Below are 15687 nucleotides of genomic sequence, written 5' to 3' on the forward strand. Positions count from 1 at the left end.
TTTATCGCACCTATGATTTATAAAAAATGTTCATCATTGGCATTAAACTCCAATTCTCTTAACACCCAAATGGGTAACAGTGGCCTGGGCAAACTCACATTTTGCCAGATTTACAGTGAGATTGGCAAAGAAAAGACGACCAAACAAAGCCCAGATGCGGTGAACACTTTGTTCCCCTTTAGAGAAATTTTAAGTGTTCTTGTGAACAAGCCTTTTTATGTAACTGGACCAAGGTTTTTCTGATTCCAGACCCTGAGATAGCATTACAATATTTAAATTGTATAAATAAGCATGCTCCTCTAAGGAAATACAAGGTGAAAGGACGCAATAATCCCAGGTTCTCAGACCAGCTTGCAGATATCATTCATGAGTGCAATCTTGTTTGGGCATCTGCAAGAAAACCTTAAAGTACCTCAGACTGGATACATTTGAGGTATCTGTGAAACAAATGTACTTCTCTGATACGTAACGCTGATTCAGACTTCTACATAAATGAAATGTCTGAAATTCACTGTTCGGTTTAATACGATATAGTACATTTTCAAGATTTTCCAGAAGAAAGATGAGAATGCCCAGGTTTTCTGTAGCCACACAGCGCAGGTCTGCTTGACGTGACTTTGTCACCTGCAGTGTGAGATTCCCTCTCACTGGGCACAGACAAGGAACAGCGTCACAGTGTGAGGGACTGTGCCGTTAGCTTTGTAACTTTGTGTAGCCTTGACGTGCACTGGTCTGCGGTCAGAGCAACTGAGGCTGCTTCAGATAGTTGGTTCTGTTTGGTTCTGTTCTTTTGCAATGCAATGTTTTGCTTTGCAAAAGAGCAGACAGCAGGCTGACTCTGCCGCTTGCCTTTATGGGGCGGGTCATTCTGCGCATGCGTTAATGCGTAAAAAAAAAGAGAAAAAAGCATTAATTCCACAAATGAATCATCCCGCGTTAACGTGTTCATTTTGACAGCCCTAATAAATTAGTAGCAGATTATTTCCTGAGGATATTGTAATGTATCAGATGAGTTGTCATCTGATACATTGAAAAAAGATTGAAATATTTTCACGCCTACATTTAAAATATATATATATTTTTTAAAATACCCCCCCCCCCCATTCAAATAAGATGGGCTAATTTCCCTGAATATTAATGATTAGGCCCTATTATTATTAGTATTATTGTTATGGTGATTATTATTGTTGGTATTAGGCCTATTATTGTTGTTACTATTGTTCAGACCTTTAATTCGTTTTGCCCAGAACTCTTGCTCAGCAATGATTGGAAGGACTGTCAAATTGATGCTTTAAACCAGTATGAATATTATTAGAATTACACTACTGAATAACAGAGAAATGCGGGGGAACTTTGATTTAGTCTCCAGCAAGGGGACATAAACCAGCGAGAAGAGATAATGAAGAATAATTGAATTTAGCTGACAGAGAGCAGTGGACTTCACATGACAGGGCTGAACGATTTGGGGAAAATATCTAATTGTGATTTTTCTAACAGATATTGCGATTTGATTTGAGATTATAAGTAGCACACACATACTCACACACAGGGCCGGAGTGGGGCCGCTTTTCAGCCCGGGAGTTTCAGGCCCGTTTTCTATGGTGTGGTGGAAATTGAATACAGGAAGCAGAACAGAAACAAACAGTTCAGCTCTTACTACTCTGTAGTTTCTATTTATAATATGTTCTAACAAATGTATTCAATTCAATTCAATTATATAGTGCCAAATCACAACATACATTGTCTCATGGCAGAGAGAAATGCAGAGAACCCTTTGTACTGTCCCTGCATATTTGCTGCACCATCAGTAGAGTTGCCCACACGTGCCAATATCAATGCTGAGTTTGTCTAATGTGTGTTTCAGCAGCTCTGTGAAATACTTGCCTGTGGATTTTTCCCGGTCCACCACAGCGACCAACCGCTCATGAATGGCATTTGTGACATATCTGACAATGATAACACACTGGTCCTCTGATGTGACCTCTTGGGTCGTATCAATTTGAACTAAAAACATTCCTGCCTCTCTAACCTCATCTGCAATCGTGTCCTTTATCACCTGAGAACATCCACAACTTTACCAACAATGTCCTTTGAAAGTAGAGTCACAAGAGAACCTCTACCGTTTGCACCAGTGTCAAGAAGCTTCTTGCTTTGCTCAATACAACTGCTAATGTGCTGTTGAAGGCACAGATCATACCGGCTCAAAAGTATGACCAACTCTAGAAAGTTGCCATGACGACTGCAGTATTATAAGTATAGGCAGCCTCTGCTTGACCCCCTCTGTAACCAAGTCCACATTTGCCTATGACCTTTATCACATCTATAATGCGTTCCGTCACCTGATGCTTCTTTTTCACCTGCTCATGATGTAGTCATTTGTTTGCCAGCCAGCAGGCTTTTCACATCTGCCCTTTGAGCCAACAGAAAGTAAGCATCAGCACTATCTCTGTGGATCTTACTTTTCTCATGCTCCTCTATCCGCTCATGAACATGTTTCCATGTTTTCATACCTCCCTTTATGAAAGGACTATCACTTGCTGCAGGTGCAAATGCCAAACACACAGAACAATACAGTGATTGTGTTTTTTTTCACTGTATATCAGCCACTTGCGGTTGGTGCCATGCTTGCTGTGAAAAACTTTAGCTAGCAGAGGATGTTTTGTGGGTTGCTGAGGATGGTAAAGGAAAAAGTCTCTAAATCCTGTGGTTGAGGATGAGCAAAATAATCAAAATGATGGGTCTCCTCGTCTACACTAGCATCTGTCTTTACCTGTGGGATCTTCTGCTGGGATGCTGTTGTCTCACTGGATACTGTCTCTTTATCTCCTCTCTCACCATCTGACCCCCCTGTATTACATGGCATTAGAAACGCAGAAGGGCATAGACACTGTGTGCCATGACCGCAGATAGGAACTCTTGATTAAACAACTTTAACCTATTATTTATTCAATCATTTTATTGTAATACATTTATGCGGCACAATGAATTCTGTCTAGCGTTACTGTAAATCTATAGCCTAATGTTAACACCATTCTGAATGTCTGGATATCACATAGAATCTATCACCTATTATGAAATAATTATGAAATAATAGTTATGAAATAACTTTAATTGATATTTGCTCTGTTATCCTCTCTACCTGTCCCTTCTGCAGTCATGGCCTCTGGCTCCTCTCCCTCAGTTTCAGCAGGGGACTGGCCAAGAATAATCATGAAGAGGTCATTCTACTGTATACACAGATCAAACTTGAGGTTGTTGGGGTTTTTTTTAAAGCAATATTTGCTTAATATTAGCAAATTCTGTGATTCACTATGGGCGATACAAATAGGCTAATATTTAAGCCCAAATGTAAGCCTAATAATTACACTGCTAATCATTAGGCCTACATCTGTCTTTACCAGCTGCCACTTGGGTCTGTCCTCTCCAAAACGTTTCTGTGAGTTTGGCACATTTGGCAGCGGCCTCCTCCACTGACCTCTTCCTCTTGAACCTGCCTCTTCAGGCTCTATGGACCCAACCAACTCCATGTGGGAGGAGGGGGAACTCCCTCCGATGGTACAGCCCATCTGAGGGCGTGGTCAGGCAGAAGCTGCGCTGTGAACTTGGAGAGAAGTGAACTAACCGGACAATTGTCAGTTGTTGTTTTTCGACTGGCCCAAAAGTGAAGTGAAAGTGAAGCGGCCCAACGGGAATCCACCCGAATCTCCCGATTACCCGCTCCGCCCCTGCTCACACACACACACTTTTGCTATAATTTGCGTTTCGCGTTGTTTCCAATTCGCGATTTCGATTTGAAAACGATCAATCATCCAGCCCCACACGACAACAACGTTTGATGAAGACTTTAACGTTCACGACGAGACCGTTTGATAGCGCTGCAGTACGGAGTTCATAGGAAATGAAACTCTGATGTCCCGTTCCCGTGAAGGCAGCACGGAGCTGCGCCACACGAAGCTGCCGGAAGTCCAGAAGAGAAGAGGATGATTCACCGTCTCGTCCGGTTGCAGTGGCGTCAACTGGCAGCTTTTAATGTGGCAGACTACTGGTTTCTAAAGTAATTTAAAGTGTAAACTTGTGTTGTTGTAAATCTCCCCCCCCCCCTTCACCCTCTGAACGCCCCCTAAAGTCTCTCTCAGTGACATCACTGGGGTGTGACTTCTGGGGAAATGAAAGTGATGGTTTGAACTTGCTCAGGCGGTGGGTTTGGCAGGTGGGTTTGGCAGATCAAGTACGAGGAGAAGAAGGAGCCATGGCCTCTGCTTCTTACAAAGAAGATTTGACTTGCTCTATTTGTCTGACGATCTTCTCGGATCCTGTAATCCTGCCGTGTGGCCACTCTTTCTGCAGAGAATGTATTTCCCTTTCTCTGAAATCACAGCGCCAGTGTCCACAGTGTCGGGCAGACGTTCCAGAAGACGAGCAATGTCTTCTCACCAATCACACTTTGAAAAGTCTTGCTGAAAAAGAAGTGGAGAAACTGAGGAGAGGGCATGGAGATGACAAGGAAGTAAGTTTGAGAGCTTTTTACTCGGTTGTCATTGTAACGATGGCCACAAGCATTAGCTGATTATTATGTTAATCAATTCATTGTTGATCAAATCAAACTTTTGACATACTGTATATCACGGATGAAATATCTCTGGGTTTAAAGTGTTTTTATGTCAAAAGAAGCATTTTGAAGATGTAACTTTGCAAATTAAAACAATTTACTATTTTCGATACTCAAAATGATAACCATGTAACATTATATCCTTTTATTTGATTATTATTAGATTGACGACTGGTTGTGCCCTGAACACGAAGAAAGGCTGAAGCTGTTCTGCGTCACAGATCAGCAGTTAGCTTGTATTATATGTCGAGATGGGGAGAAGCACGAAGGGCACAAGTTTAAACCAATCAAAGAAGCAGCTGCACTTGTGAGGAACAAGTTGGAGGCGTTTGTGCAATGCATTGCTGATGATATCGATGCTACAGAGAGGCTGGTCAACACAAAGATGGAAGAGATAACAAAAACCAAAGACAAGGTTCAGCAGCTGACGACTCAGATCTGCAGACAGTTTGAGGAGATGCACCAGTTTCTGAGAAAGAGAGAAGACGAGATCACGAATGACCTGAAACACAAAGAGGACGATGCTGTCGAGAAAATGAGCGAGACATTAAATGCCATGGAAACTGCTCTGTCAGAGAGCAGAGAGCTGCAGGCAAAGGTGGCGACTGTTCTAGAAACCACAGACTCTGACAAGTTCTTAAAGAGCTGGACTGAGAATAACAGCATGGTGACTTCTGAACATTCATTCAAGCCCAAAGCCAATGAGTTTAAAGTGGAGAACACGTCTCTCTCTCTGGGGCCTTATGACAGTCACCTGCAGTTCTTTATGTGGAAGGAGATGCTTCAGGTCATCAAGCCCCAAGCAGAGCTGCTGTCACTCAAAAGTGTTAGCAGTAACATAACAGTGTCTGAAGATGGGAGGAATATGATGTATAGGCCCGTATTCATCACAAATTGCAAACAAAGGAGTTATGGTCGTAATACCAGTTACATTCAATATGACCATAGTTGCGTGGAGCACACCTCAGTCCAGTGTGTTTCTGCGTTCAGCTCCAATGAGTTCACCTCAGGGCAGCACTACTGGGAAATGGAGGTTGGAGAAAGGGACTATTGGAAAGTAGGGGTAGAAAATCATTATCTTAGCTATGATCAGCAAGAATATGTCACTTCTATTCAAGACACAGTGTTAGCATTGGCAGGAAGACCACAAAAGATTGGTGTTTACCTAGACTGCCTATCGCAGGAGCTGTCCTTCTATGACGCAGAAAACATGACTCATATTCACACTATGAGACACTGTATGTCAGTGCCAGTGAAAGCATATTTTGAATACAGATTTAGTGAGGCAGCAAATCATAACCCCCCAAGAGTGTGCTGGTACTGAATTCTGGGAAAATGGGGCAACTGGAAATTACAGACATGACTTCCAAGATGGTGCCTTGGTTCTAATTCCTCGTCCTTTCACTGTTTGTGTTTATTTCTTCCATAATCGTCCTGGGTTCTGTACTACGAAGGAGGAGTTATGGTTATCAAGGTAACTTCAGGTTTAATGCCAGGTTTTTTAGTCCTACGAAGATGGTTCAGATCTCACCATGGTAATGCTGAACCACTTACCTACTCTGGAACAGATTAAGTTTCGACCAATCAGATCACTGGAAAATTTGAGTCTTCATTCTAAAGTTTAGAGTAACGTGAGAAATAACAAAAAGCAGAAGGTATTTATAGATGATTAGACAGTCCACATGAAAAATCTAATGAATGGAGGGAGAGTTTATCACGCCAAATAACTACATAGGCTGATTAATATCATAGTTTAATATCAATTCAACAAAGATATCTTGAGGACTTTTATCAGTAAAACCCTCACTCAGTAACTAACTTCATGTCCTTCTTTACAGTATATCATTCGGCTGACTTTGAATGTGTTAAGTTTTTATTTTCTTTTCTAGTTATTTGATCATATATTTATATTTCACTTTGTAGAATGCCACATGTCAATTAACCAATATTAACTGCTCGTATCAGGGTTTCTTCTCATATATTATTTAGGACTTTGTTCATGTTTCTGACGATGTTGCTTGTAATAAACGTCACTGTGCTCGCCTCCATCAGGATCACAAACCTTTTAAGAGAGGAAGCTGCAAACAAGCACATGAGATATGAGAGTTGTTCAGTCTTCTCCCTCTTATTTTCTTACCACATGGAATTTTGCTTATTTTTATTGGATTTTTGTCCAGCACATACATGTTTTATGATACCATACTCCTAGTTATTGTAGGTTGTTTAGAATGTCTTGGGCAGAATATACCATTAGCATATGGCTGTGTACAATAACAGAGTCTTTGTTGATCCAGATCTTATGTGTGACTCAAAATAATAGGAATGATGAACTATAACCTATACCGTACTTTGTAATCTACACAGGATTTTAATGAAAAAACTACAACTTGTACAATGCTGAACGTGACCCCCTGGAGTCAAACCTGTGGTCATTGTGTATTGTTCCTTCACTGGGAAGTTTGTGCTTCACTGTGCAGAAAGTTGCACAAACACTGTTTGAGTTTCACACTTGGCATGTGCTCACCGTAATACTGACTTGAAGTTGTGGATGATCCGTCTGGATTTTGTGCAACTGTTATGATGCATTCAAAAAATAAATAGATTAAGTCTGTTGGGGAAAATGTCAACTTTTATTCGTGTCTGTGGCATATACTGTAACTGTGTTATGTAGACACAACGTGGACTTTAGAAGGACACGAGCCATGCTGTGGATGAGACGACAGGATTGACTAACACTGCTGTATATTCACTGTATGTCTGTAGCTCTTGAGTATGCATAGAGAAACATGTTTGCTTTGCATTGAATTACTAGAAATGATTTGTTAAGGAAAATAAAGCCCTCTGAAATATCTGTTGTATTGCTTTTTCAGCTTGCGTGAGGAGTAACCTGTAGGACAATCAATGCAGTCTCTACTTATGCATAAGAATAACCAGCATGTCGAGAAAAAGAGAAACATTTCTACTTTTCTAGGAGGCATGCGCAAGGAGTGACAAATGTCAATCTTGCCGGATGATTTATGTTGTCAGCGTTCTGATACAGAAGCTGATCCGCAGGTGTGTCTGCATGGCGCTGAAGAGAACTGAGAGGAGTTTGGAGAATGTGAACAAATATAAAGCGAATCGTGGGTTACCAAACGTGGAAAAAAAAAACGTTCTCTCAACCAAACAGCTGTTTCAACAATCCCGTCACTGGAGTGTGACATTACATTAATCTGCTGCTTCTACCCACGACTGAGTCTTAGTGGTCCGAAGGGGAACGCAAGCTGAGAGGATAAAAGCAACTCTTTGCCCTCTTTGTTGAAATGACCTGTACATATGTTGGAGGCAACAATGTGTTAATCTGTTTTTATCCTCCCGTGAAGACTTGGAGTGACTGCTGAAGTCAGTAATGTACATGGGTGTGGCTTTTCCTGGAAGATGACGTTAAAAAAAGTATTGCCAAGTCAGTCAGACTGGTCCGTCAGGGCAGAGCGAAAAAGCTCAGCCATGGCAGAGTCCGATTTTTACACTGAACATCTGACCTGCGGCCTCTGTCTGAGCATCTTCACCGACCCGGTGACTCTGCTCTGCGGACACTCCTTCTGCAGACGGTGCATCACAGGTGCTGTGAACACGCGGGGACGCTGTCCGCAGTGTGGGACAGCGGTTGCACCGGGGCAGACGTGTCTTCCGACCAACCACATACTGAAGAGCCTCGGCGAGAAGGCCAGAGAGGCGGGGAGGAAGGCGACACAGCGTGGACACGAGAGCGCAGAGGTGTGTTTTTCCTGTGGCGTGCTTACAGGTTGCCAAAAACAGACAGATCCACACGTTACCGCATCTTCATATTGGTACCCTCATGTAATGTTTTCATATCAAATATCATATGTATGCAGTCAATTTGTGGAGGTGTTCATTTTAAGATTTAGGGATCAGATTGAAGCACTTGGTCTGAAGCGCCTGGCACAAGTGGGCGTGTCCAAATCCAGTTTTGCTCGTTGCTGGTTCAAAGGGGTTGTTCTTAGTCTCCTCAGTAGCTCTTGGTGTATTTTGGCTGTAACATCCAGTAAACCGCAGTATCACTTCCTGTTTCCTCTAAAAGCCAGGTGCTCTTGCACTGTGTAACCTGGGCGTAAACTGTGCGATTGTAGAAATGTTGTTGTTCAATTCCAACTCACCCTCCTACCAGTGGCCCCCCCATGCATATTTGCATGTAGCATATGCATAATATGCTACATGGTTATTCAAATCAAGTTTCTCACTAATGGATTGTGTATTTTATCCCTTTGATGCAATTCTACTAAATCTATAAATGACACCCCACTACGATGAGATTATTCTGTTGAACTCTGCAAAAATGGTCGGTTAAAAAGATGATAACATAATTTATTGCAATAATTTCTGGGCTAAATATATCGTCCAACCAAATGTAGTTATCGTGGCTGTCCTAGTGACAACTGTCATCATCTTATGAATGGGTCCAACACATTTTTTTAAATTGGTAATTTTCCATCTAAAGCCTGTCTCATTTATCAGTTAGCTGATACAAATTGGCCGTTATGAGCTATTCAGAGACATATTGGCATTTATGTTTGCTGATATGAAAACGTTTTTACAGAAAAGGAAAAGATGTGCATTATTCAACACTTTTCTACTTCGAATTCCATTTATTAGGTTGTATTTGTGTTTTCTTTCTTTGTCATAAGGGTTTGATATTGACATCTTGCATTCTTTTTTTAAAATATATAAATGCTGGCCGACATATTGGCCCGCAAAAATCCATACCAGTCGGGCTGTAGTTTCATCATATCTCTCCTGCTGTATTTATTGATAGATAAAACTTCTTCTTTTTTTTTTTACAGGTGGCTGGGCTGTGCCCCCAACACCAAGAAAGGCTGAAACTGTTCTGCGTCACAGATCAGCAGTTAGCATGTATAATTTGCCGAGATGGGGAAAACCACCAAGGGCACAAGTTTAAACCAATCAAAGAAGTAGCTGCATCTTTGAGGAAGAAGTTGGAGGCGTTTGTGAAACGCATTGCTGATGATATCGATGCTACAGAGAGGCTGGTCAACACACAGACGGAAGAGATCGGAAAAACCAAAGACAAGGTTCAGCAGCTGACAACTCAGATCTGCAGACAGTTTGAGGAGATGCACCAGTTTCTGAGGAAGAGAGAAGACCAGATCACGAATGACCTGAAACACAAAGAGGAAGAGATGAGTGAGACATTAAATACCATGGAAACTGCTCTGTCAGAGAGCAGAGTGCTGCAGGCAAAGGTGGCGTCGGTCCTGGATATCACAGACTCTGACAAGTTCGTGAAGAGCTGGACTGAGGACAACGCCATGGGGACTTCTGAACGTTCATTCAGGCCCAGAGCCAATGAGCTCCAAGCGGTGAGAAGATCGTCTCTCTCTCTGGGGCCTTATGACAGTCACCTGCAGTTCTTCATGTGGAAGGAGATGCTGCAGGTCATCAAGCCCCAAGCGGAGCCGCTGTCACTCAAAAGAGGCAGCGCAGGTATAACCGTGTCCGATGATGGACGAAGTCTGTTTTGTACTCCCAAAAGCAAGCCACCTCAGTCGGATCCCTACTTGGTGTTCGACGCCTTCAAAGGATTCGACCCAACCGTAAGGACTCCTTCATACGGCTCCACCAGAGGATTCGGCCAAACATGGCATTCGGTCACCAACCGTGCATTCAGTGTCAATGAGTTCTCTTCAGGACAGCATTACTGGGAAATAGATGTTGGACACAGACGGTATTGGGAACTTGGGATAAAGGACAATTTCTTAAAATATGATGGCCGGAAATATTCCACCCGCTGCCTGAGCGTTGTCACAGAGCTATCGTTCGCAGGCAGACCTCGAAAGATCGGGATTTACCTCAACTGCACATCCAAGAAGCTCTCCTTCTACGATGCGGACAACATGACGCACATTCAAACCGTGAGCCCCGGAACCTTGTCCTCGCCACTGTCGGCATATTTTAACATCAGATGCAGAACACCTGATCCCAACCCCATGACGGTGTGCTGGTACTGAAATGTGAGGACAGGAAGTCCTTGGAAAAGACCAAGTCAAGACAAACAGCACAAGTATCAGTTTCCCAGTGTTGAATGAGTCATGCAGTATATTTTCCCGGCTTATTCCGTGGAAACTTTCCCACATGGTTTCCTAGAAATCTGCTGCCGAACAGTATTTCCATGACAGGCGGCATGCAATGTGGTTATGTTTTGCATCAGGGAAATCATGGAAGAATACAGTGACAGTGCTCTGCAGATTTCTCAAGCTTCCCAGTCTGGAGTGATTTGTCCGTTCAGCTAAACGCTTGTCAGGAATATTAACATCAATGTACCCAGATGATTTTGATCACTATAATGTGATATGAAATTGTAATTGGTAACGGGCAAATATCCATTTAATCGATGTTTGTGCTGCATATTGGTTGAATATCATGCCGACCTTTTGTTTTCGACTGCAGTTGATTATTTTAGCTTTGCATTTCAAACTGATGACGATTGACAAATAAAAACAAAAAAAAGGTAAAAGCCCCGAGAAAAACGTGAATTTCATACAAGGAAACAATAATAACAGAGGGATCATGTACCTGTTCTTTGTATTTACTGTTTATGATGTTCGAGTTGTATCTAAGGAATGGAAAATATTCCGACAAGAATTCCAAACTTTGTTTTTGACGATCATAGCTGTGGCATTCATATTTCACCAATCAGCAAACACTTGGTCCTGCAAACCTTGCCCCTCAAGCTTGAACCTTATGGTTGGGGACGCAGTGCTGGATACGGCGTATGATGTACTGTACAGTATTGAATACCAGCTAAATGAAATCAAGTGTCTGAATTAGAATTTTGGTTTGAATATGCTTTGTTACCTCGAATGCTGGTTATTAGTTTGTTATTCGTTCAGTTTACTCTGTCCTGCTAAAGAGGTGTCATATGTGCTGTCGACATTGATAATCCATGTCTCTGTGTGACCACCGGAGGGTGCTGTTACTTAGAGTATGTTTTGTGTCATTGTAGGAGGTGATATACAGTATATCTCAGATACATAATTCAGTTTGTTTGTTTGTTTTCTATTCTATTTGGATAGATAAGATAAGATGATATGAGATCATCCCATTCGTCGCACAACGGGGACATATGTGTGTTACAGCAGCAAAGTGGATAGCAGAATACGAAAAAGCAACAGGTTTGTACAAAATATAAAATATAAATTCTACATACAGAGCAGTGAAAATAATTGCACGTGGGGAATACATATTGCACAAGGTTATTGCGCTCCTATGAAATGAAAATTGCACTTTTAAGTGTTCCAGTGAACTATTCTACAGCAGTTCCGAGTGTGTGTGCGTGTGTGTGTGTGCGTGTGTGTGTGTGTGCGTGTGTGTGTGTGTGTGTGTGTGCGTGTGTGTGTGTGCGTGGAGAACAGTTTTCTCCTTTACAGTTAAATACACTGAGATTTAATGTCGAGTGGTGGTATTGCAGGTCTGCAGTCAGCAGCCAGGGGGCAGCAGCAGTCAACTCTGTGCTCAGACACCGCTCACAGCATAAGTATAATATTCCAAAGACAGTACTAAATATTATCTTAAATGAGAGAACCAGTTGATGTCCCTTATCTTACTTTGTATTTAACTGAACACTGTTGCTTGGACAACAGAAGCGATTCAAAAACGTGCTTTGATTTCTGGGAAATAGTGATGGACAGTATTCACAATTTTCACCACTTTTGGGTATTTTGATATTCAACAGTCCATCTTATTGTATGAACTGGAAATAGGTTTTGTGTTTAAAAATCCAAATCCATCTTCGTAATGTCACTAGTAATTACAATTGTCAAATAAACGTTTGTGGAGTAAATTGTTGTTGTCAAAGATTCCGGTTTATTTTTTTCTATACTTTGTTTCTGATTCTGTACTTTTCTTTTCCTTCATCATTCATCAAGTTTTTTTGTGTCGTTTTTCTACAATCTTTATTTCAATATTTCCCTATTTAGGTTTCCTTTTTTTCATGGGGTTTTTCGGAGAATAGTTCTATAATATACTTACAGTTTATAATATTCTCAGTTTCTCTGAGACTGTAAGGGATTTTTGGGATGTCGCCTTTTCTGACCATTCTCTGCTTTATTTTCACTGCGCCTGTATGGCGTTATTCTCCATGATTAAATTAAATCTCTGCACAATTGTTTGACTTAAATCGTCCACGTTTTCAATTTTAATGCTGCATAATGTTGCCTTGACCCTTCGTATATAGTGCACATTGCCACTTTGTATGTGTCTATAATCCCTTGGTTGTAGCTACACCCGAGGGTGGGATTAGGACTATTTATTCAGAGACAAGTCGATTTGCCCTTGACCTCTTGTACTTTTTCACAAAGTAGAAAGCGCATTGGAGGCAGACTTTTATCATTAATTAGGACGAAGCATGTGAAACAATCGTGTTTCACGTGGTTTTAGGTATGTCTCCCCTCCTTCTCCAGCTCTTGTTCTGACTTCCTGCTTTATGCTAGTCCCCTTGTGCCGCCTTGAGTATTGCATGTTTCTCTACAGCTGTAAAAGGTCATGACGTCAGTAGTGTGATTAGTGTAAATTAAAATGACCCCCCTCTGGTCCATGGGCATATGATTTTTGATGTAAAGTTTCCTAACCATATTCGTATGAATTGTATCTTTTTTTTTATTTATCATGTATGGGTTGGGGTTTGGTTGCAGGGAGAAAAATACCAAAATCTGGGATGACATTTATTTTCTTTGCGCAACTTCATGCTTTTGTAAAACTCACTTTTATGTGTCAGTGTGTTCATGTGGAGGTTTAAGGGCGAAAACGTCATAGCAAGAGAAAAATAGTCTATTCCTAGAGAAAAACTATACAGATAAATATAACATGAGGGAAATATGACCCCAGTAATAATTGCAGAGGAATTTTTTTACATATTGTATTTTTCAACAATAGAACTTGGGCATCCTGGTAACCAGGTGCATACCATCGCCTACAGTGATTTGAAACGCTAACACAGATGATGCTCTTCTGCTGATCAGTGTGTCGGAACCAGAAAACACTGTCAAGTGACAAGTGTCAATGGGGAAAAAAGAAATAAAAATGGAAAAATCAAATGAAAGATGTAAAAGGTAAATCGACTTCCTTCGTTGGTAATCTGGACACTTATCTTTTTCATGTCTACTTCATGGTCCTTTGGCTGGTGTGTGTGTGTGTGTGTGTGTGTGTGTGTGTGTGTGAGTGCCCTCTCCCTGCTTTATCCTCTATAGTGTCTGTTGCAGGCCGGGGGCGTGGCCTCCACTTCCTCTCCCCCTCCTCATTCTCCAATCAACCTATACCCGGTGGTATTGACCCTTCAGCTGCCTCAACTTCTTGCCTGGCCATCTGCCTGATTCACTGACCTCCGTTCCTCTGTAGGTTCAGGATCATCTTCACAGTCACCTGCCCGCTGGACAACCACGGGACTCTTTAGCCACTGTTCCTTTCACAGTTCATTTGTGTTTTCCTTTAGCTTCTCCTGACCCTGCTTTTACATTCGTGCACAGCGATGTGGATACGGTGGCTCGAGCAGCCGCACCCTTGCTCTCTTTTGACGAAGAGCCCCTCTGGATCAAAATTCATTAATACACAGAATGCCATCCGATTATTATCGTACAACAATTGCGGTTGCCATTGCTGACGGACTAATCATGACTATTGTCATCTTTATTGCGCCAATTTATCACTACAACATGAATTAAAATGCTGTTGCTCAGACAGTCACATCAGACTCAGACTGTGCAGCTTGTCATCACTGCAATTCCAATTTTTTTTTTTAACTGCAGTTACCTTCAAGTATAACTGAACCAATGTGAGATACTTAAACTTGTACTTTGCATACAAATATTCTGCTTTTCACTCCACTTTACTTATCTGTTATCATATTAAGATTTTACTTTTAAAAAACCTGCAAAAAATCTAAAAATGAACAAACGTCTGGGTGGTACCCTAGGACTGGATAATACAATCCCTTACTGCGTCCATGAGACTTGCCTGAGGATGACAAGGTGGCACAGAGAGGTTTTTCAGAGGCAAGGAGTAGAAGGTGCAGAGGTGAGCTTTATATTGAGATGCCGGTTCCTGATTGGATTTTAAGCAAAATGTTAGGACACATCGTCAGATGCGCACCCCAGGGTCCCGGGGTGTTCCGGCCATCATCACACTGCACCCTCACCCAAGGCTGGCCCTCCGGGGGTGATCAAGTCGCCAGAGTGTTGTCCCATAGCCAATTTGAATTGTTATCTATGGGAGGCGCCACCTGGCCAGATGAGGCCCAGGTGGACTCTTTTCTTTTTAGCCAGAGCCACTGACCGCCCTCCTCCGCAGCTCTGGAGACTTTGACATTGACGTGGCTATGAAACCTCTGCACCCAACTTCCATCTTCATACATCATATGTGCTGTATTCGAGTTGTTAGCAGTTCCACTGAAGAGACACTCCCCTGTACATGTCCCAGATGGGATCATTTTTTATGATGTTGGTAGTGGTTATGGATTCATGGACAAATACTACATGTTTACCATGCCAATATTGTAACGGCATGAGTATACTATGCATAAAAGAGAAGAAAAAACAGAACGGAAAGAGAATTAACAGACAATTTGGATTACGATGACATGGCACTGTCAATCTCATGAACCAATGAGGTAAGGCGGTTTCGTCACATGGCCCACATGGTGGCATTTCAGACGTCTCTGCGAATTCTGTTCATAAGTTCCGTGAATTCTGCTTCAGGAATTTTTTCACTGCTGTTGCTTTGCAGTTGCTATATGACAGCATGGTGTCGCTGGTTCATTTTCCAGGCGTGTTGTGCCTGGCGTTGTGCCTGGCGTTGCGCCGGTTTGGAGACCGTGGAGGACCAGGCTATCGAAGGGGGACGCCCATGTTGGGGCTCATGTAGGCAGTGAACGGGCTGTGGCGTGCCGTAGTGCTCGCTCCCGTTTAACAATTATTAATTGAAATTATTGTTTTTATATTATAATTATTTAAAGATATGTTTCCTATAATTTTTGTGTTCGTTTTCATAACAAAATCTTCTGCACTGCA

The 15687-nt window shown here is 42.0% G+C and overlaps 2 protein-coding genes across 2 annotated transcripts; both read left to right on the forward strand.

Moving 5' to 3' along the window:
- Positions 1-4182: 4182 nt before the first annotated feature.
- LOC118317205 (nuclear factor 7, ovary-like) lies at positions 4183-7460 on the forward strand. Its single transcript, XM_035645692.2, has 2 exons — positions 4183-4507; positions 4773-7460. Exons 1-2 carry the CDS (start codon positions 4250-4252, stop codon positions 5931-5933), a joined length of 1419 nt encoding a protein of 472 aa, XP_035501585.2. The 5' UTR covers positions 4183-4249; the 3' UTR covers positions 5934-7460.
- Positions 7461-7710: 250 nt separating this feature from the next.
- On the forward strand, positions 7711-12467 carry LOC118317202 (nuclear factor 7, ovary-like). Its single transcript, XM_035645690.2, has 2 exons — positions 7711-8365; positions 9451-12467. Exons 1-2 carry the CDS (start codon positions 8027-8029, stop codon positions 10633-10635), a joined length of 1524 nt encoding a protein of 507 aa, XP_035501583.2. The 5' UTR covers positions 7711-8026; the 3' UTR covers positions 10636-12467.
- Positions 12468-15687: the final 3220 nt, after the last annotated feature.

Source organism: Scophthalmus maximus, chromosome 3, assembly GCF_022379125.1.
Source record: "Scophthalmus maximus strain ysfricsl-2021 chromosome 3, ASM2237912v1, whole genome shotgun sequence".
NCBI classification, from domain to species: Eukaryota; Metazoa; Chordata; class Actinopteri; order Pleuronectiformes; family Scophthalmidae; genus Scophthalmus; species Scophthalmus maximus.